The sequence below is a fragment of the Giraffa tippelskirchi genome, chromosome 3 (genome assembly GCF_054371585.1).
Source record: "Giraffa tippelskirchi isolate mGirTip1 chromosome 3, T2T-mGirTip1v1.2.pri, whole genome shotgun sequence".
Classification (NCBI taxonomy): Eukaryota; Metazoa; Chordata; class Mammalia; order Artiodactyla; family Giraffidae; genus Giraffa; species Giraffa tippelskirchi.
The window spans coordinates 17,084,606-17,105,716 of record NC_137277.1 but is presented as its reverse complement, the minus strand read 5'-3'; the positions used below and the strand labels follow the sequence as shown (position 1 = coordinate 17,105,716).

Sequence of the window (21,111 nt, the reverse complement as noted above, 5' to 3'; positions counted from 1 at the left end):
GTTCCTGGCGGCCCCACGCCAGGCAGGCCACTCTGGAAGCACCAGGCACTCTGCCCAGAGGAGGCATCCATGACATTCTTGAACCATCACTGACCACAGATCCAGACCTTTGGCAAGTCCCCCCTGGATGACCAAAGCTGTGCCTGCAATTCTAGCTGCTATCCTTTTGCAGAGCTGCTCCAAGGTGCTCCCCACCCACCCCACCCTGCCTCCCTCTGTCCCTGCAGCCAGGACTGAGCTGCTTAGAGGGAGGAGGATGGGGGAGCTTAGATGGGGATGGGGCCAGAGTTGGGGTGAAAGTAGTCAGGGTTGGGTGGATGGGGCCATGGTTGGGGTGAAAGAGGCAAAGTAGGATCAGGGTCAGGGTGGACAGGATCGGGGCCAAGGGGGACACAGCCAGGGTCAGCATGGACAGACCCAGGGATAATGTGGACAGGGTCAGGGTGCATAGGGCCAGGGTCAGATGGATGGGCCCAGGATGAGGCAGAGCACCAGAGATGGACAAGCTCAGCAAGTGCCTTGTGTCTTGGCGAAAAGGGCAAGCTGGCTGCCTTAAGCTGAGTGGACCATAGGATATGTGGCCGATGGAACACTCTCAGGACACGCTGGGCTGGCTGACCTTTAGCTTTCATTCTCCTTCCCCTCTTCCTGCCTGGAACGTGCCTGGAGGTGTCCTGGGACCACATAAACCCCACGCTGAGTGGGAGAGCTGGGGGCTCAGTGCAAAGGGCTCACAGGGAGCCAGGCTGACCTGGGGTGACTTTCTCTGGGTCTCATCACATGGAAAAAATAAACTTCTACTTGGGGGTCATTAGGGAAGGGGTGCTTCAGTTCCATGGAGCTAAATATAACCCTACTGATACAAGAGTTTGTGTTCTATTAAAACACAAAAATGCTTTTTATAAGGGTTACTCCTTAAAGGTCGATAATAAAGGCAAAAATGATAACCAAACAGCAGCTTGGGGAGTGATATCATACAAACAAATAAACTTAAAGACAATAGAATTATGAGAGGGGAAGAGACTGAAAATAGGAACGATTCACCAGGCAGATGCAGAGGCAACAGAAGCACCAAGTGACATCAGTTCAAACACGTGAGGCAGCCACCAGACCCACCATTGAGGTGGAGACCCCGCCTTGCAGCTCCCAATAACTGAACAACAAGACAAGACGTCCAAGAAGACAGTTTGCCCACAGGAGTGTAGACTAGGAGACACTCAGAGCTTCACAACAACTGTTCAAAAACACACATTTTTCCAGGTATACGTACAACGTTAACAAAAACATTAGCCCAACAGGAAAGTCAGTTCTGTACCATACAGGTTATGGTCTCCAGCTACCGTGCAATAATTAGAGAGAACTCAAACTCCATCGACCCTGAAATCTGAAAATCCAGCAGCGACACAACATGCTGAATATGAATGAGCGTTAAGAGTACCATTTGGACGAGAAAGTGAGTTGTGAGTGGTTGATGATGTCCGTGCATATACACTAGTGCACAGGACACAAGCACGCAGATGTGCCTCCCAGACACACAGGGCCGGGGCAGGCAGAGCCCCTGTCAGCTATAGGAGGAGAGAAGGGTGAGAGAGGGGGAGTCCAGAGACTCTGATGCTGTGTTTTTCTGGCAAAATATATATAAAACCCCAAATTTACCATTTTAGCCAGTTTGGGGGCATTAACTACATTCACATTGTGTGTGACCATCACCACCATCATCTCCCGAACTTTCTCACCTTCCCAACTGAAATCCCATCTCCATCTACACCAACTCCTCCTCTGCCTCATTCCAACTGTTTTTAATGTTGATAAATTATTAAAGGGGTAGGAGAAATAATGGTTCAGCGGTAAAGAATCTGCCTGCCATGCAGGACCCGCAGGAGACACAGGTTTGATTCCCAGGTAGGAAAGATTCCCTGGAGGAGGGTATGGCAACTCACTCCAGTATTCTTGCCTGGAGAATCCCATGGACAGAGCAGTCTGCCGGGCTTACAGTCCACATGGTCACAAAGAGTCAGCACAACTGAAGCGACTTAGCACAGGAAAAATATACTTTGTCAAAAGCTGGGACTTTAGAGGAAAAAAAGCTCACCAAGACAGAGAGAGCATGCCCACAACAGAACCTCTCCACTTCAGACCCCCAAGGGGAAAGGGAACCCCAGTTCCTAGGCAAGTCCATTTCTGCCAAGGGGCCCACACACCTCCTTTCATTTTAACCCAACTTGTGCGCATCACAACAGTGCCCCTTGGTGGAAGGACTCAGCAATCTTTTTCTTGGTTCAAGTCCAAAGCATTGCTCTGAATAGAAAAATTAACTAAATTCTGTCTCTAAGACCCAGTCACTCTGGCTAGGCTTTTAAAACTGCTGCCCTCCACAGAGCAGGCAGGTGCCAGGATAGGACACATGCCATGGGGGAATGGACTCTGGTATCACGTTTCCTGTTGCAACATTTTCTGATGTAACAATCCCCTAAGTCAGAAAATGCCTTTTCTCAGTTCAACTTGCTCACTGATATCTTCCTAATTCTGTTACATCCTTCCAGGCAAACCACCTCTTGCACCAGATGGAATCCACACTGAGGTGGGGGGCACTTCAGTAAAACACTGGCCATGGCCTGGGCAGTGAGGCCTGGGCCTGCTCCTGCACAGGTGGGGCCTGAAACACTCACACTTCCCGGAACAGGTGTGGGCTAACCAACGTGGTGGGTGGGGTGGGGAGGAAGGTCACCTGCCCCACCCCACACCACACTACTTTCAACCTGATTCCCACCAATTCATCGAAGTAAAAAAAAGACGCATTTTGAACACAGTGAATTCCATGTTAACATGCTGCTCTTTCCTGAATCACCTCCGCACTGCGTACCTTCAAACCTTCGGTGACTGTCATAGTCCTCAGAACAGGGCACCTCGATGAACCTGCCTGGCAGGATCTCGCTGCGGTGAGCCAGGACCTCAGTGATGCCGTCATCACCCCCCAGGCTGCCCCAGAACAGGCAGGCGGCGAGCGCAGTGCAGGACCCCAGGACAGCGACTCTCAACCATTTCTTCCGCACATCCCGAGGTGCCCGGGTACTCTTGGTGCTGAGAACAGAAAACAGCTGTGGTCACCCGAAGGCAACTGCGTGTGCTGAAAACGCAGACCACAATGACCAGAGACCACGCCCACACTTAGTTACAGCCTTAAATGGTTCCCACATTGGTCATCATCAGAGCTACTCTCCATCAATCCAGAGGCACTTGCCAGCATACGAGGATATGGTGGGGAACGTGCCCCTCACCCCATATGACCAGACAGGGCTCACTATGCCCCCGAGGACAAGACGAACTGCCAGTCGCGGTCCCTCCCAGCCTGGCCATGTCCATGGAGAACCATCTGGGAGATCCTGACAGAGCCTGTGACATCAATCACATTGCCTGCATCCGAAAATGACTGACACAACCCCACGCATTGGCCCTAGGGTGCACACTCACACACAATGTGAACTAAGGTAGTGAACGTCGCCAGTCGTGTCCATCTCTTTCAACCCCATGGACTATACAGTCCATGGAATTCTCCAAGCCAAAATACTGGAGTGGGTAGCCTTTCCCTTCTCCAGGGGATTTTCCCAACCCAGGGATCGAACGCAAGTCTCCCACATTGTAGGTGGATTCTTTACCAGCTGAGCTACCAGGGTGAACTAAGGTAAACATAAACCAAACTCATTTCACTGAAACCACCAGCCAGCCAGGAAGGGAATGCAAGTACAGCAGAAATGATTCAACACTTTCTGTACCACCTGGGTTAACTGTTGGATACACACTGCCTATGCAGAAGTTGCAGGCATGTCTGTGTGTATGTGTGTGTGTGCCTGCACACGTGTGTCTATGTGTGTTTGGATGGTGTATACCCACTCATATGTGTGTCTGTGTACATGTGTATGTGTTTTCTCATATGTGTAACTGAGCAGCCGTGTATTCTGTTAACTGAGAAAAATGTGTAGGGCTTGAAGGAATGGCAGAAATGAGAAAAGCGATCTGGACATTCTTTCAGGAGGTGCACCTCGTGTCTTCAAGTGTATGATTAATTCCTGAAAAGCAGGGAGTCTGCCTTCTATTTTTATATGTCCCTCCACATTTCAAATTGCTATATATATAAAACACACACCAGCTTCCTTGCTGGCTCAGAGGGTAAAGAATCCGCCTGCAATGGAGACCAGGGTTTGATCCCTGGGTTGGGAAGATCCCCTGGAGAAGGGATGGCTATACTCCAGTGTTCTTGCCTGGAGAATTCCATGGACAGAAAAGCCTGGAGGGTACAGTCCATGGGGTTGCAAAGAGTCAGACATGACTGAGCGACTAACACTTTCACACTTTTACTTTCTAGCACACAAATTCTGATTAAATAAGTTTCAAGGTGGGCACAGCTCAGTCAGACCATATTGGGTGGATACCTAGTCATTTTAAACAGGGAGCGTAGATAACCCAGGTCACAAAGACCCCCACCCTCACCCCTAGAACTGCTGTCTAGCCTCTAGCCCACCTGGTCTCCTCCGACTAGACAAGGGTGGACCCCTAACTCCAGTGGGCCTAATATTTCTCTTCCCCAATAGGGCAGGGAGACTGCCAGCCCATCTCAGCAGCAGGGGCTGGAATCCTACTGTAGGCACAAAGCTGTGACACCTCAGAAAGGGACGGAGAAAGAGGTAGAGACAAGAGGGGGAAAAACAGCTTCCTGGGCCAGATTTGGAAGCAATACTTCCCTGAGGTCTCCTCAAAATAAGCACCCCTGTTCAGGGTAAGCTGGCCCAAATGCACACTGAGAATCTTGCCAAAACAGAAGTGGATTTGGAGCAAGGTCCATGGCCCATGGGGCAAGCACGACGAGAAAGTAATTTATCGTGGAGTGAATACAATGCGGCTCTGAAAGTTTTAGGCAGAATCCCCTCGAAGGCTACTTGTTGAGATCATTTATTCATTCATCGGGTCCCCAACGGAGAACCATCACGTGTACAGCCCTGAGAAAAGCACACGGAGACCAAACGATGGAGAACTCTGAGTCCCAGTTCCCGCGCGTTGTCTCGGCGCAAAGCCCTCGGTACACACTGGGGAGAAGGTCAGGGAAGGTTTCCCGACCCGCAGCCCCGCCCAGCCCCGCCCAGCCCCGCCCCGCCCCGCCCCGCCCCGCCCCGCCCAGCCCCTTCCTGCGCGTTCCCGGTGGGATTCTGCGACCACGCCCCTCTAGGCGCCCGATTCGCCCAAGCACAAAACCAGGCCCCTCACGGCCAGGCCACACCCACACTGTTGTGCCTTTCCGGGAAAGGCCCCGGCTGCACCTTTTTCTGACCCGGCCACGCCCACAGCCACACCACGCCACGCCCCTGTTAGGCCCCGCCCCTCGGCCAGGCCTCGCCCACACCACCAAACGCGCGCTCCCAGCGCTATCTGGTACCTGTTCTGGCGCCGGCGCTCCGCCGCCCCGCTGCCCTCTGGGGCCTTGGAAGCACCCCTCCGCTGAGGTGCCATTAGCCACGCTGCCACGAAGCTAGGCCGAATGCGGGAGCCGCCACAAGCCCAGGACGGGTGCTGCGAGAGGTAGCGCGAGGCCGGCGCGGCCGGGCGCGCGAAACGACACCCTCGGCCTTCAACCTCCGGGCTGGTGACCAGGCCTGAGCAATCGGAGGTCGAGCGCCGAGCGGGGCAGGGCGGGGACCCGGGCGCGGACCTGGCTTGCTCTCCACGGCGCACCTGCCTTGGCCGTACCCCTCCTCCCCTGACCTTCGCGGAACCTGACGAGCCTCTGAGTATTCTACTGAAGTGTGTCCTTCCCCCGCCGTGCGTGCTCTACCGGGGTCTTCAACTCCCCCCAGAGTCTCGAAGCCTTTTCCCCGCGGTGTCCAAGCCCTCCTCCCAGGGTCTCCGCACCCTCTCCTGTGGGATTTCCCACGCTCCTCTCCCTGGGCCCATGCCACACCTGAGGGCACTGGGTCCTGTTGGTGCTCAGTATCTGTGAGGCCTGCTGTTTAGTTTACAACATTCAGTTTCCCGTCCAGTGGGCAAGAAGTAAGATCTTAACCACTCCTGTCAAGATACCTAAGATTCTGAATGAGTGGAATTAGCAGTGAGGTTCATGCATAAGGATTAAGTCTGAAGAAGGTGAGTAATTTACTGATACAGAGTGGGGAAAAAAGACCTGGACTCATTGAACAAGAAAAGAGATCTGCCCAACAATCCCCAAACTGGGGAAATCATATGCCATCGCCTGGCAACTTACCTAGAAACCCAAGAGACTGGGACAATTGCAGACCTACCTACCAGGTTATCTGATAACAATAGTGACAGTTGACCCAAGTCTGAAATAATCATATTTCTATAGACCTCGTGCAGGAGGGAATCAAAGTAAAGAACTACACACTTGCAAGAGGGAATACTGACCTTTCTTTCTCCTTTCCCTTTAGATTTTGCAGCAACTTACTTTGGTAAACAACTCTGAATGTGTCTGAATCAGGTAAGATGTTGGTGTTCATTCCTGCCCTAGGGTTATAGAAAAAGTAAGAAGATTTCTGTCTAAACACAAGGAAGCACACCCAGGACTAATGCAGACTTCTCAGCTCAAAAATTTTTCTTTTAACTCTATTCTCTGGAAAATACATTTGGGTTATGTGGGGTAGGGGGGTTGTTAGAGTTTTCTTTTTTATTATTTATTTTTTCAAAATGTAAAGCAACTCAGCTTTGAAACATTTTAGTTTTTCAAAATGCTTTGTCTTAAACTCATCCACTTCTCATAGCAATTTAGGTAATTGCCTTAAGAACTTTGTCATTGAGATTGTTTTGAATATAATTTATTTTTTTCAATCAAACTGATTGATTTCTATATGCATTATGTTAATTTCTCAGCTATATTATAAAATCCCTAAGGTCAGGGATTTATGAATCCTTGCACAGAATGAGTAGTTTAAATTGTGGAGCTGAATATATGACCAATATACAGAGATTTTCTTTCCTTTTCCTGTCTAATTCTATGTGTTTTATGCTTCATCCAGATACCTCTAGTTTAACATAAACTAGTCAGCACTAATAAACTTGTGACTTACTTGTTTTTAAATTATCAATGGCCTGTTTTAAATCCTAGACAGTTTTCTCTGACCTAGGATAAATTTTTACAGTTTCTCCCTCGCTGCAACCAAGCTGACTCAAATTCTAAAAATGCAAATTATTTTTAATACTATTTAAAGTAGAATAAAATTGAGGATCAGTTTTCTACAGAAGCATCATATTGTGGGGCCTGAAAAATGTTTAAGAGATATTTGCCTGTTTTCACTGGCATAGTATATATAGGATAAGACAGTCTTTAAAACAGGAAATTATTTTGGAGTCATTTGTATTGTTATAGATTATAGCAATCTTATAAGGAAACCAGTGCTGTTTTATTTTAGTGACAAATCACAATTAAATGGCACGGGTCCTGATATTTGAACATGGAGACAGACATCTTGATATATTTCATGTTGGGGAAATGAGTTTCCTCCTAGTTCATATCAGAATTGAAACAGACAATGGAAGGACATAACCCTGAATTTCTCCACTAGGAAGAAGCGCCCAGACGATATTTTTTAGTTATATGATTTATCAAAAAATAGTGAGATGTCGGGTTCCTCACCATTTAAGATACGACTAGTTCATCTGGACCTGAAAGGAGCCCCGCCAAAGGTCTGCTACCTCTCGGAGGTGAGAGCTCCTTTTCTTCTCTAGAGAGTCACTTTGCCTCGGATTTTGTTATGAAGTTGTGAACAGTGTTCTGTAGATACATTCTTGGAACACAACCATGGGTTCTGAGTTGAGGCATGGTGGCAGCAGCATAGATCTTGAATTTCCCCCATATCCCCTCACAAAGCAGATAGCAACCAGGATAGCAAAAGGAAAAACAGAAAAGACAAAAACCCACAACCTCTGTTGTGAGCCAAATCGTGTCTCCTAAAAAGATACGTTTAAATCCTAATCCAGAGGACCTGTGAATGTGACCTGTGATTTAAAGATAGGGTCTTTGCAGATGTCTCTGACATTAGATGAGGTCGTATGGGAACAGGATGAGCTCTAATCCAATAAGTGGTGTTTGTATAAGGAGAGGGGACAATAGTCACAGAGGGAAGATGACGTGAGGACGTAGGAAAGGTACCACATGAGGACAGAGGCAGAGACTAGAATCGACGCATCTGCAAGCCCAGGAGGGTTAAGGGTGCCAGAAACTCTCAGAATCTAGAAGAGACAGGGAGGATGCCCCATACAGCCTGAGAGGGAGCACGGCCCTTCTGACACCTGGATTTGGGGCTTCATCTTCCCAAACTGTGAGAGAATACGTTCTTACTATTTCAAGCCCCCCGGTTTGTGATGACTTGTGATGGCAGCCATAGGAAACACATGTACTCTAAAACAAATGTAGGTATCAGGGTTTCCCTGTGAATGCCAAAACACAAGGGGCAGGGCCAAACCACAGAGAGCTCAACTTTCCTGTGGGGTTAGCAGCCAGGCAGGGGATGGTAGAGAAAGATAAAAAAGAATTTAGGATCTTCCCTGGTGGTTCAGTGGCTAAGACTCCAAGCTCCCAATGCAGGGGGCCCAAGTGCGATCCCCAGTCAGGAAACTAGATCCCACATGATGCAAATAAGAGTCTGCATGCCACAATGAAGATCAAAGATCCCATGTGCCACAACTAAGACCCAGTGCAGCCAAATAAATAAATATATTAAAAAAAAAAAGAATTCAGACTACTCCTAGACTAGGGAACCCACAAAATAGCCCAACAAGTACTGGATGAGATGTCACTGGCTCCAGATTGAGAGCGAGTGCTCAAGACCTCAAGGCTTTCCAGAAACTTCTTCAAGAAGGACAGAGAACCCCACACTAAGGATGCAGTGTTGAGAAAAGACTCCACCTTGAACTGGGGAGTAACATTGAGGGTAAAGGAGAGAGAAGTTTCAAATCAGGATCCAGAGGGAGTGAAGACTGAGTGCTATGGAAGTAGCTGCACAAAGTCCATAACTGCTAATCCTTTATGTAACAGCTGCAGAGGGAGTCCTGGGCTGGCCTAGCTCCATCCCAAACATTAGAATCTGCTCTCCAAAATACAAGAAAACACATCTCGTTGTAAAATGAGCAATAGGAAGGGAGTATGGTTGTGCCATACAAAAACAGTGCCAGAAAATAGAGGATGATGATTTGAGTAACAGTGAAGGTGCACCAGGACCATGTGATCACAAAGCAGATTATGCAGTTCTGTAATATTTCAAAACGAGATCAGAGGTACTAAGAAAGTGATAGAAGCTATGGAAGAACAGCATGAGTTAGAAATAGAAAAGCCCAGCCCCACATGCTGCAACTAATGACCCCGTGTGCTGCAATGAGGATCGAAGATCCCCCATACCGCTCTTAGAACCCACGATAGCCAAATAAATATTTTAAAAAGCCCAGAAAGCGACAGCCGGACAAAAGTAGATTGTGAAAAGATTGCCTCCAGACTCAGGAATGAATTATAAGAAAAAAAAAAATCAGAAATAGAGACTAAACAAGAAAAAGAACAAAAGTGAATAGACACCATGGGAACCAGTATTGAGAAAGCAATGGCAGGAAAAAAAAAAAGGTCAAATGTGAAGAGATAAAAGCACGGTGACAAATGGATAGATGTGAAAGACAGACAAAGAAGACCCAGTTTATGTGTAGCTGAAGCCCCCTGCTGCTGCTGATGGATAGAGTCAGGTTCAGACAACACTTTCTTATTCCTCCTGTTTCCAAGGATTTGCTGGGTGGCTCCCTCAGGCTGAGCTTAGCAGCCTGTCAGCTACCCAGAGCACCAAGGATCCCTAAGCCGCAATAGAAAGACCAAAGAGGCCACCCAATGGTCAGATGGCCAAAGGCTGCAAGGGAAACCAGGAGCAAAAACACTGCAGAAAATATGGAAATGCTGTAACTATTATGTTTCATTTGTGCAAGTGACTGACCTGAGTTAGTTTGACTCCTTTCCACAATCAGCCTCCTCTTATAATTTGCAGTCAATTATCGATGACCCATTTTATAAATGATCCTAGCTAATTCTTGGTCCCAAGCTGATTTCCTTCTTCTATCCAGCATGCTTAAGAATGTTCCCATACTCCTGGGGAAAGAAAACTTTGACAGCAACATCAGCGAGAGTGCTACAAATTGTGTAAAACCTGTAGTGGCCCTTGTCTGGAGGTGGGTTTATATTCTAAATACGTGCAGGAGCCCCCACCCCTGCCTGTGACGCCAGGCTAGGAGAAAGTCTCAATGCTGTGTACAGTAGATACAGCCCTAAAAGTCCTGGAGGGTAGGAGTCCATGTTCTTGAGATAAAGAAGTGGGAGAGAACCAGGGCAGGGACCCCGTGAGCACAGAGGGACAACCTCTTTCCTCCTTCGTCTCCCTCCTCTAGGCTTCTTCCAGGCGCTCACCACTAACCCTCCAGAGCCCTGTAGGCTCCCATCACCCCAGCCTGCCCCTTCCCTGTGTTCTAGGAGGCCCCCATGCTGCAAGTCTCATCCAGATGAAGTGCCATCTGACCCTGCTTGCCCAGCCCTCCCTCCCCAGCTAAGCCACCAGGCAGCTGCTATTCTATAGCAATCAGAAACCCTGCCCCTTGTGTCAAGTGAACGTGTCACTACATTTGTGTTTAGTTGGCATAACACAGAGTACACATTTCAGGTGGCAAGTTTCCAGGAGAATTATCGATCCAAAGATCAGCTACAATCCGTGTCCATCAGCTGAAAGAATGAGTCTGTGACCTGCATGTGTGTTGTTTTCTATTTAAATAGTCATTTTTTCATGACGTTTCTGTCTCCTCCCCAGATTTTCCCCCTGTTCCGTGCCCTGGGTGCAAACGGCGTCCTCATTGAGTATGAAGACATGTTTCCCTACGAGGGCCACCTGAGGCTGCTGAGGGCCAAGCATGCGTACAGGTACCTGAGCTGCCAAGCAGGGCGATGCCTCTGTAGAGAAAATGGGATGTGCAGGGCAGCAACCTGGAGGGGAGAGGAGGGGAGGTAAGAGTTGTTAAATGCATGTTTTTAATCATAAAAGTAAACCATGTTCACTGAAGAGAATTTGGAAACGTTTAAAAGAAAATAACCATCCGTACAGTCAAAGCTATGGGTTTTCCAGTAGTCATGTACAGATGTGAGAGTTGGACCATAAGGAAGGCTGAGTGCCAAAGAATTGATGCTTTTGAACTGTGGTGTTGGAGAAGACTCTCGAGAGCCCCTTGGACTGCAAGGAGATCAAACCAGTCAATCGTCAAGGAAATCAACTCAGAATATTCACTGGAAGGACTAAAGCCGAAGCTCCAATACTTTGGCCACCTGATGTGAAGAGCTGATACATTGAAAAAGGCCCTGATGCTGGGAAAGATTGAGGGCAGGAGGAGAAGTGGGCAACAGAGGATGAGGTGGTTGGAAGATATCACTGACTCAATGGATAAGAGTTTGAGCAAGCTCCAGGAGACAGTGATGGTCAGGGAAGCCTAGCGTGCCACAGTCCATGGGGTCACAAAGAACCAGACATGACTTAGCAACTGAGCAACAACAACCACAAATGATCCCCCAGAAGGAAGCGCTGTGATATGTTTCAGTCTTGTTGTCTGTGGATGTGAAATGCATGGAGGACACTTTGACAAATGTCCATGCAGGAGAAGGAGGGAGGGTCTTTAAGGCCCCAAATGGGATCTTCACCAGAAAAGTGAGGATTAAAGGGGAAAGGATTAGAATCAGGCAAGTCAGATAGCGTGGTCATGGGCGTACCCCATTTGGCTTTAAAATTATGGGTATCCATGTAAATCAATAACAAATAGCCCAAAAGAAAATTGGACAAAGAACATTTTTATCCCCCCAAAAGAAAGAAGTATATGGTAATAATAAAACAATGAAATGCCATTTTGGCTACCAAATTGGAGAAGCTTTTAAAACAAAATGATAGTGCTCTGGGTCCACAAGGGTGAGCAAAAACTAGCCTCCCGCTGGTGGGCTGTAGAGCAGCCTAACCATTCTGGAGGGCGGCTTGGCTTCGTGTGACAGAACTCCCAACACGTGCCTGTGAGTGGGAAACAGGAAAGGTGTGATCCAGAGCATTAATGTGGTGTGATGGCAGAGGTCTTCGTGTTTCTTCGTACAACACACCTGTTCTGTTCCTTTGTTTTTAAAAGTGAAAAAGGTACCAGGGTTCCAGTGAAGCTTGAAAAAGGTATATTTAAAGATAGAACCTTATATAATCAGTTCATTTATAAAACTGGTTAACTTTAGAGATGGTTCAAACACAGAAATTGAGATGAATTCATAAATGACATCCCAGAGTAGAGTGGTCGAGGGCCCTTCCAGGATGGCATCCTCAGTGGTCTCAGTGGCAGGACATTGACCTGGACGGGCACTTGGGCGTGCTGACAGTGACTTCCTTCCAAGGGTTTTATCCAGTTGTAGATGGATAAACAAATACATGCATGCTCAGTCATGTCTGACTCTTTGCAATCCCATGGGCTATAATCTGCTAGGCTCCTCTGTCCTTGGAAGTTTTCCAGGCAAAAATACTGGAGTGGGTTGCAATTTCCTACTCCAGGGGATCTTCCCAACCTGGGGACTGAACTCACGTCTCTTGCATCTCCTGCATTGGCAGGCAGATTCTTTACCACTGACCCACCTGGAAAGCCCCAGTAGATGGGGTTACTAACCCCCTCAGATGAGTCACTCCACCTAGTCTTGGAACTCTATTAAAGGGGTCACCAGCCTTTTCTGTAAAGGGCCAGACTGTAGTCATTTCAGTCCGTGTAGTCCATTTCATCTCTGTTACAACTGTTTGTGGGGCAAAAGCAGCCACAGTTGATAATAATGAGTGGGCATGGCTATGACCCAGTAAAACCCTATTTGTGGACACTGAAAGATGAATTCCATACAATTTTTGTCACTCAGTCATGTCTGACTCTTTGTCACCCCATGGACTGTAGCCCTCCAGGCTCTCCAGTCTGGCTGGAATACTGGAGTGGGTTGCCATTTCCAGATCTTTCCAACCCAGAGATTGAACCTGTGTCTCCTGCATTGGCAGGTAGATTCTTTACTGCTGAGCCATCAGGGAAGCCCTCCCATACAATTTTTACAGGTCACAAAATGTTATTCTTCTCTTGATTGTTCTCAACAATTTTTAAATGTTGAAACCATTCTTAGGTCATGGGCTGTACAGAAACAAGCGATGAATTTACCCTCAGGTCCTGTCTTCCCACTGTTGCTCTAGACTATGATTCCTTGCATGGCCCAGTTTCTGGTAAAATGACTTTAGCTTCTTGTAGAGTTTGGGTCGGAGAAGGCAATGGCACCCCACTCCAGTACTCTTGCCTGGAGAATCCCATGGACAGAAGAGCCTGGTAGGCTGCAGTCCATGGGGTCGCGAAGAGTCGGACATGACTGAGCGACTTCACTTTCACTTTTCACTTTCATGCATTGGAGAAGGAAATGGCAACCCACTCCAGTGTTCTTGCCTGGAGAATCCCAGGGACGGCGGAGCCTGGTGGGCTGCTGTCTATGGGGTCGCACAGAGTCGGACACGACTGAAGCGACTTAGCAGCAGCAGCAGCAGAGTTTGGGTCAGAATAGCTGGTAAGAAGTAAACTGTTACTTGACGATATAACAGAGCATCGTTTTCCTGAACTGTAGCATGGAAGTCTTCTCTGAAAACTTAAGAATACTGTTGGGCTTTTCAGAGTTAGTGAACCTACTAGTTTCCTCAGTAGAGTCCCCCAGGAACCTGACAAGCGGGGATTGGGAGCCTAAATGGAAGCTGGCTTGCACCTCTTAGGGTGGTCTTTGTCTCTCTAGCCCTTCAGAAATCAAAGAGATCCTGCACCTGGCCACACTGAATGAGCTGGAGGTCATTCCCTTGGTGCAGACATTTGGGCACATGGAGGTAAGTGGGAGGAAGGGAAGTTACCTTGCCCTCAGGTGTGGGGTTCAGGGGTGCACGGGCAGGGCCAGCCACCTGCAGGGAGCAGCTCAGTGCTGCACAGAGAGGCTCTGTGAACAGCTGAGGAGCTGTTGTCTGATAAATCCAACATCTAGGCCCTCTCAACATCAGTTTCCATAGACTTGTTTTTCCTTTGAGTGTCCATCCCACTTTCCAATTATTTGCATGTCTCAATTTTTGGTTGACAACTGGACATTTCAGATCATATGTTACAGTGAATCTGACTTTTCCCCCCATGGGTAGATGTAAATTGCCTGGATTTAATCTGTGTCCCCAGCTGTGTGTGGCCACAGATGCCTCTGTTGGGTTTTTATTCTTATTTTTATTTTTTACTCTCAGGGGGTCATTCTTCTGTCTTGACAGCTGTTGATTCCATGCGGTTTGGCCAATAGTTGTGCCCAAGCCCCTAAGGCTCCACGTTGTGCCCCAGGCGCTGGGGTGCCACACTTAAGAGATCAGCCAGTACTCAGTCTGCCGTGGCTTCTACTTTCCACCCAGCCCTCTCAGGCCCCTGTGTGTGTGTGTGTGTGTGTGGCCCCAGCCAGCTGGTGTGAAGGAGAACATGTGTCACCTCTGTGGTCCTTTGAGGACCGCAGAATTCAGAGCAGTTTGCCACTCTTATTGACAGGTCTCCAAGGACTGGGTTTACCCACATCCAGCCGCTGGCAGGCACAGGGAGTGAGGCCCTGGGCAGGAGCTGCAGAATCGGTTTTAACCCAAAGTTGTGGGAGTCTTTCATGAACAAACATTTCCCAATTTGTTGTTCACCTTTGGTTGGTTTCTGGAGGCCTGAAATTGTTGTTTTTGACAAATGGTTCCACTTTGTACTTGTTTTGTGTGTGTGTTGGGCAGGGTGGTGGGGAGTGGGTAGTTTGCCAGCCTCTTCACTTGAGCAAGAAGTCCACCCACATGTAATTCTGCTGTGAAGAGAGACTGTCTTGTCTACTTTCTCACAGCCCAACCAGAGGTGGAAGGGAGAAGGGCTGTTGACCAAGCAGCCAGGTTGCTCAGAGCCCTGGCTCCCGTGCCCAGGGCAGCCCCGCTGGCCCCTCTGGGAACTCTAATAGACATGAGGCTGGCAGGGTGCCGGGGCAGGAGCCCAACTGCGGAGAGCTCGGGCACAAGCTTTTCCCCAGGGTCGCCAGCTTTCCTATTGTCTCCCTGCAGTTTGTGCTGAAGCACGAGGCTCTCGCTCACCTCCGGGAAGTGGCACGTTTCCCCAACACCCTGAACCCCCACAAAGAAGAGTCCCTGGCACTGGTCAGAGCCATGATCGACCAGGTGTTGGAGCTGCACCCGGGCGCCCGGTGGCTCCACGTCGGCTGTGACGAGGTGGGTGCCTCCCCTTGTCAGCAGGCGACTCCCCTAAGTCTGCAGCAGCCCCTTCTCTTCGCCTCAAGGTCACCTGCTCCCACCTCGTGGGGTCTTCTCTTAAACAGAAAAGTAGCTCCAGGAATAAAGAAAGGCTGGCTGAGGAGATGTGCCCCAGTGAGGGCCTTGGTCCCAGCTGACAAGTGGTCTCCCATGGGCAAACCTGCTGAGCCAAGCAGGGTGCAGTGAGGTGCAGGCACCCACAGGACAGCAGAGCAGCCCCTCATTACTGCACGTTCATGTCCTTGGGGCCAGGGTGGCCATGAGTTTGAGCCGGTTACTTTTCTCCATCTGAAGCAGTGCAGTTTCAGACAGTGGGAGAAAGGAAATACCACTCTAGGGTCATGGAGCACTGGCTGGAAAGGCAGTTCCCAGGGGCATCCCCACTTGTCCTCAAGAAACACCAGGTCTTGGGAAGATTCTGAGCCACCAAGCAGTGATCCAAAGACCTCTGCTTGTCTGAGCTCAGGCATCTGAGCTAGGGCAGCGGTTTGTGGACATTTTATTCCAGAATTTGATCCTCTTTTTCAAAAAAAAAACTTTTTATTTTAAAATAAAATACACGGAATATAGAATTTACCATTGAAAGCAATTGAAAGTGAACAATCCAGTCACTTTTTAGTCATTCTCAGTGTTGTGCAGCCCTCATCCCTGCCTAATGCAGGGCCTCTCATCTCCCCATGCCCCCTGCCTTCTGCCCCTGCATCCACATCTCCTTTTCATCTCTGCATTATCCCTCCACCCCAGCACCCCATAAATGAAGTCCTGCTCCATGCGCGGGCTTCTCTCCCTGGGCACCTTCTCCAGCTTCATTCATCTACATGGCACCTGAGTGATATTCCAGCATGTGGACAGGCCACGTTCTGTTTATCCATCTTGTGTTGCTGGACGTCTGGTCATTTTTACCTTCTGGTTCCTGTGGTGCTCCTGTGCCCAGGCTCAAGGGAGTCTTTGAGCCAAGTTTGGGTGTCGGTGCAGAAGGCAGGGGCGCTCTTCAATGCCTTCTCCCCATGGACAGCTGCCCCGAGATCCTCCCAGGCCACAGCATGAACCCACAGGTGAGGATGGGTGGTCCCAGGGCCAACCCACCAGTGTCTCCTCATAGGTCTACTACCTTGGAGAGGGTGAGACCTCAAGACAGTGGTTGCAGCAGGAGCCAAACAGCAAAGCAGAGCTGTGTCTGTCCCACATGGAGGCAGTGGCAAGCCACGTGCGGGCCCGGCACCCCACCACAACGCCCCTGATGTGGGACGACATGCTGCGGGACATCCCCGAGGACCAGCTCTCAGGTCGGTGGGGCGTGGCCCTGGTGGGCGAGGGGTGGTGGTGGTGATGGTATGGGTCATGCTCAGCGGTGGAGCTTCCTGGTGCTACAAGGGTTGGAAGCCAAGTGCTCCGAGCCCCCAGCTGCTCAGGAGAGACATAGACCCTGTCGTAGAGCTGCACTGAAGCTTCTAGTTCCAGACCATCCCGTTATTAGGACCACTTTCACATGTTTCTCATATGACAGTGCCATTTCCCTAAAAGGTCTTGCAAGAGGGTGGTTGTGAGAGACCTGACCTGAAGGGTAGCATGAGGCCCTGGCCGGAGGTGGGCACCAACTGTCAGGAGCAGGGGATGGGTTGCAGAGCAGGGGCCTCCAGCAGACCATGAGAGCATCCAGTGCTTCTAGGGCCCTTGGCCTCACATGCCTGCACGGCCAGCCCTGTAGGGGGCTCCACTGAGGTTCACAATGGCTGGTCAAGGGAAGCAGAGGCCCCCCACCAAGCCCAGCAAGGCCCATCCTGCGGCTCTGGGGTGAGATGGGGAGATCGCCATGCATGCTTCTGTAAGGTCAGGTGTCCTGGCTGCAGCCATTACCACGTGTGGCCACTTAGGTTTTAATTCATTATAAATAAGTCTGCTTAGTGGTGCATTCCTGCTGCACCTGGGCCTGCCCTGCATGCAGACAGTGCGGCTCCCTCCCTCAAGGGAGCTCCGGGCCGCAGGCCTGGGGCTTGGCCCTAGCAGCTCCAGCAGCGTCCAGTCACTTCCAGAGCCCAGTCACTTCCAGAGCCGCCTTGCCTGGCGGCTGCAGTGTTTACAACCAAACACTTAGTGCAGTATTGAGTCTGTACTTAAATCCATTTTAATGCAAGAAGGGAGGGCTGAAGGGACCCACCCTCATGGCCTCTCTCCCCTCCCAGGGTCGAGAGTACCGCAGCTGGTGGAGCCTGTGCTCTGGGACTATGGGGCCGACCTGGACATCCACGGCAAAGGTCAGTACCAGAACAGAGCCCGGTGGTCATGGGCTCCTCTTGGTTTTCCACCCAGACAAGCGTGTGTTTCTGGCTTCACAGCTACACCTCCTCAGGGCCTGCCACTCACACCTCTTACTTGCTCACCCAGCGCTCCTTGTGGAGAAGTACCGGAAGAGCGGCTTCTCCTGGCTCTGGGCCGCCAGCGCCTTCAAGGGGGCCACAGGAGTGAACCAGAGCCTGACCCCCATCGAGCACCACCTCAGAAACCACCTGCAGTGGCTGCAGGTGGCAGGCAGCCTGCCAGCAGACACGCTGAGGGGCATCATCCTGACTGGCTGGCAGAGGTGAGGCCACGTGGGTCCTAGGGATGCTCTCAGGAGGGTCGAAGCGGCTCCCATCACTCAGGACACATGGTCCTCCTCAGCCCATCCAGTCTGGGCCTCAGTTCTTGCCTTCTGTCAAGGGGAAGCAGCCAGCACTCTGAAGAGGGTGTGGGAGGACCAGCCGCACAAAACAAGCCACTTGGGGTCAAATGCCTCACATCACACTGCTGAGGGGATGTGGCTCAGGGTGTTAGCGCCCCGGGGCACTGGCCCTCCTGGCGCACGCTCTGTCTGCGCCATGCATGTCTCTGTGTGTTCACACCACCCCGGCCACTTTGGGAGAGGCGTGAAGACAGATCTCAGCTCATTCAGAATTTCACATCCTTTGAAAAGTAGTTACAAGTTAACCCCTGGTTCCAGGCAAGTCCTGGTCTCAGGTCCCATCCTGAGGGAGAGGCCAGGTGGCCCCAACACCAAGGGCAGAAGGCCCTGACCCCACGGGAGGCAACTGAAGGCGGGGCTAACTTCTGACCCTCAGCCCTCACTCACAGAGCTGAGTCAAAGACGAACTTCCAAGAATTTCAAGGCAACAGCTGTGGACCATTAAGCCCAGGCAGGTCCCTCTGGGTGGGATCCGAGTATGACTGCCAGCTGCATGCCCACAAAACCAAGGAAGCTTCTGGAAGCAGCAGAAGCTTCTCGATCCCTGTCCTGTCTCATGGTGGCTCATGCCCGAGCATCTGCTGAGTCCCTCTCCTGCGGACTTAGGTATGACCACTTCTCTGTGCTGTGCGAGCTGCTGCCTGTGGGAATCCCGTCCCTGGCCGTCTGTCTGCAGGCGCTGCTGCACGGTATGGTCCCCTGCTCCTCCCAGGAAGCCAAGTGCTGGGGCCCCCAACTGCCACCTCCTCCTGGCTAGACTGTGGTCTTCCAGCCATTGAGGGCGAGGGGAACACACCACGGCCCTGATTCACCTGCCTGCCCTCCCCACTGCAGCCTGGGTCTTCAAGCCTAAACCCAAGACAGAGGCCAGGAAGGTAAGGGGACGGGCCCCTCAGGCAGAGTGAACCCACAAGAAAGTTCATCATGGACAGGGTGCAGGGAAGGGCCCGTCTTCACTGGGTAAATATCCTGAATGCCCAGTGCCAGTGGGTGTGGCCCCAAGCGAGGGCAGCTCCCTCATTTCAGGTTCTTGTGGGAGCAGCCAGGTGCAGGCAGAGATGCTTAGAGATGGAAGAAACCAGCAGGCATGCTTGATGGCGAAGCCCTGGTTATGTAAACTCCCATTAGAGACCATATGGGAATTTAATTGATGATGTATTTGGTGTTGGAGCAGAAAGATGTCAAGGTGGTTGAGGAAAGTGAGGAATGAATAATGAACACACTTAGGATTGTGCTGAGCCATAGCGATGTGGAAGGACAGATACTGGGACTCTACCCTTTTCTAACCTTCCTGCCAGGCTGCAGTGGCCTTGGGCTCATCCATCCCTCGGGTCAGCATGTGTGCGGCTGGACCTGGCCAGCGGTCCTTCTTGACTGCTTTGCCCACCACCCATGCCCAAAGGCCGGGAGGTCCAGCCAGCACGGGGTCCAGGCCACTTCCTCCGGAGGCCCCTCTGACCTCCGTCTACGGTTGGTTTCAGGAGACTTTGCTGAAAATGTCAAAGCAAGAGTGGAGAACTTTCTTGGGATTTCAAGCCTGGAGGAAATGGATTTTAGGAGGTAACACCCTCACCCCCTGCCCTGCCTCTCCCCTCACATTTGGGCCCTTCCTCACCACGGCAGCTCCCTGTGCAGTGAGGGCACCGGCTCCTTCCCTGGCAGTGACATCCTGGCCCTCATCACACAAGTCAGCCTCCATCTATGCAGCTCCGTGGACGCGCTGCTGGAGAGGGACAGGTGAGCAGGCAGGGGAGCGACCCCCACCACCTCCTGGCAGGGCAAGGGCCAGCTAATACTGCAGGGAAGCTTCCTGGGTGGAAAACAACTTTTAAAAATCTCTACCAGATTTTCAAAGGTCTTATTTTACAACCCCCGAGGCTGCCTTATGAGCTGCAGTGCACCCACTTATGTGTGTGGATTTGCCCCCCGCCCTGGCCCCCACCCCACTGCAGGTACGTGACCGGCTGGTTCAGCCCCTACCATCGCAGGAGAAAGCTCATCCACCCCGTCATGATCGAGCACATCCAACCCCAGGCACTCAGGTAGCCCATGGTCCGCCCTGCTGTGTCCATCCCTGGGGCTGCCCACCCTCCACTGCGCACTGGTAGCCTTCTGGACAAGCTGACTAGGTATCACAGCCACAGACTCCTGGGTGACCCGACTGAATCAGCTGTGCCCTTAGGTGTTAGAGAAGCTGGGGCATTCCTGCCTGAGAGGGATGAGGGTCACCAGACGCCCTGAGACAGGTCCAGGGCTCCTGGTAGGACCAGACTGCCTAGGGCTGTGGCTGCATGTGTCACCATGGGGACAGGGTCCCAGCCGGCCCTCCCCACCGCTCCCCCAGCTCTGTGAGCAGAGGCCAACACAAACTGTCCCCACTGAGTATAAGATGCCTTCAACTGTCACAGCAGGTTCATGCACCAAGAAAAACCCTGCCAGCTAGTTGTGAAGTGCCTGCTAGTTTCAGAGGTCAAACTGACAGTCATTGATTCCCAACAACCTTACGAGGCTCGTGTGAAGGGCCCAGTTCTATGGATGAGTAAACTGAAGCCCAGGATGTCCTGACCTGTGGGGTTCTGGAGGCTATGAGGTATGCCCTAGGGCCCTCACTGGGCAGGCTCACTATCTCTCTGGTCCTCAGTCTCCTGGCCAGGTGGAATGCCCTTGCAGGGGAGCTGGAGGCTGCCCTGCAGCGCGTCTTCTACCCGGACACGGTGGAGGAGTGGCTGGAGGAGAATGTGCACCCTAGCCTGCGGCGGCTGCAGGCTCTGCTACAAGACCTGGGTGAGGCGGCCAGCCCCAGGCAGGACTCAGGTCAGGACCCCTGAGGGGAGAGGCCAAGCACAGGCTTTCAGGAGCCCTGCACCCTTGTCTAGCTGCACCCGGCCCCACGTGCCCTTCCTGAGTCCTGGACAGCCGTGCCAGCAGGCAGCACTCACAGAGTAAATATGGAAGGAAAAGGCCTTCTGGGCCTATGCAGTGATCAGCATTAGAACTTTCTTTTGAAATAAAAAGGAGAGTGGAATCCAGAAA

The 21,111-nt window shown here is 51.0% G+C and overlaps 2 protein-coding genes across 11 annotated transcripts in view; one reads left to right on the top strand and one right to left on the bottom strand.

Annotated features, from left to right (window-relative positions):
- The window catches only part of OGFOD3 (2-oxoglutarate and iron dependent oxygenase domain containing 3), a 14,681-nt gene extending 9,059 nt beyond the window's left edge, over nucleotides 1-5,622 (bottom strand). The window contains exons 1-2 of the mRNA XM_081576912.1: nucleotides 5,429-5,622; nucleotides 2,864-3,081 (exon numbers count right to left, since the gene is read on the bottom strand). Coding sequence (XP_081433038.1) covers nucleotides 2,864-3,081; nucleotides 5,429-5,502 — 292 coding nt within the window. The 5' untranslated portion in view covers nucleotides 5,503-5,622. The remainder of the gene's footprint in view (nucleotides 1-2,863; nucleotides 3,082-5,428) is intronic.
- On the top strand, nucleotides 5,377-21,111 carry HEXD (hexosaminidase D). Of its 10 annotated transcripts, none has more exons than XM_081576904.1 (14): nucleotides 5,377-5,571; nucleotides 6,435-6,484; nucleotides 7,566-7,704; nucleotides 10,833-10,942; nucleotides 13,838-13,925; nucleotides 15,150-15,314; nucleotides 16,459-16,642; nucleotides 17,540-17,611; nucleotides 17,742-17,937; nucleotides 18,685-18,767; nucleotides 19,560-19,638; nucleotides 19,714-19,815; nucleotides 20,031-20,120; nucleotides 20,720-21,111. In XM_081576904.1, exons 3-14 carry the CDS (start codon nucleotides 7,621-7,623, stop codon nucleotides 20,904-20,906), a joined length of 1,440 nt encoding a protein of 479 aa, XP_081433030.1. In that variant the 5' UTR covers nucleotides 5,377-5,571; nucleotides 6,435-6,484; nucleotides 7,566-7,620; the 3' UTR covers nucleotides 20,907-21,111. The 10 variants fall into 10 exon arrangements, with proteins under 10 accessions (XP_081433030.1, XP_081433037.1, XP_081433034.1 ...); XM_081576906.1 differs by lacking the exon at nucleotides 5,377-5,571 and adding an exon at nucleotides 5,674-5,793 and having other exon boundaries at nucleotides 19,741-19,815; XM_081576903.1 differs by lacking the exon at nucleotides 5,377-5,571 and adding an exon at nucleotides 5,674-5,793.

Coding starts and splice junctions, on each gene's coding strand:
- HEXD (XM_081576904.1), top strand. CDS start 7,621: ATGTCGGGTTCCTCACCATTTAAGATACGACTAGTTCATCTGGACCTG. Junction 15,315..16,458: donor TCCACGTCGGCTGTGACGAG/GTGGGTGCCTCC, acceptor GTCTCCTCATAG/GTCTACTACCTTGGAGAGGG. Junction 20,121..20,719: donor ATCCAACCCCAGGCACTCAG/GTAGCCCATGGT, acceptor TCTGGTCCTCAG/TCTCCTGGCCAGGTGGAATG.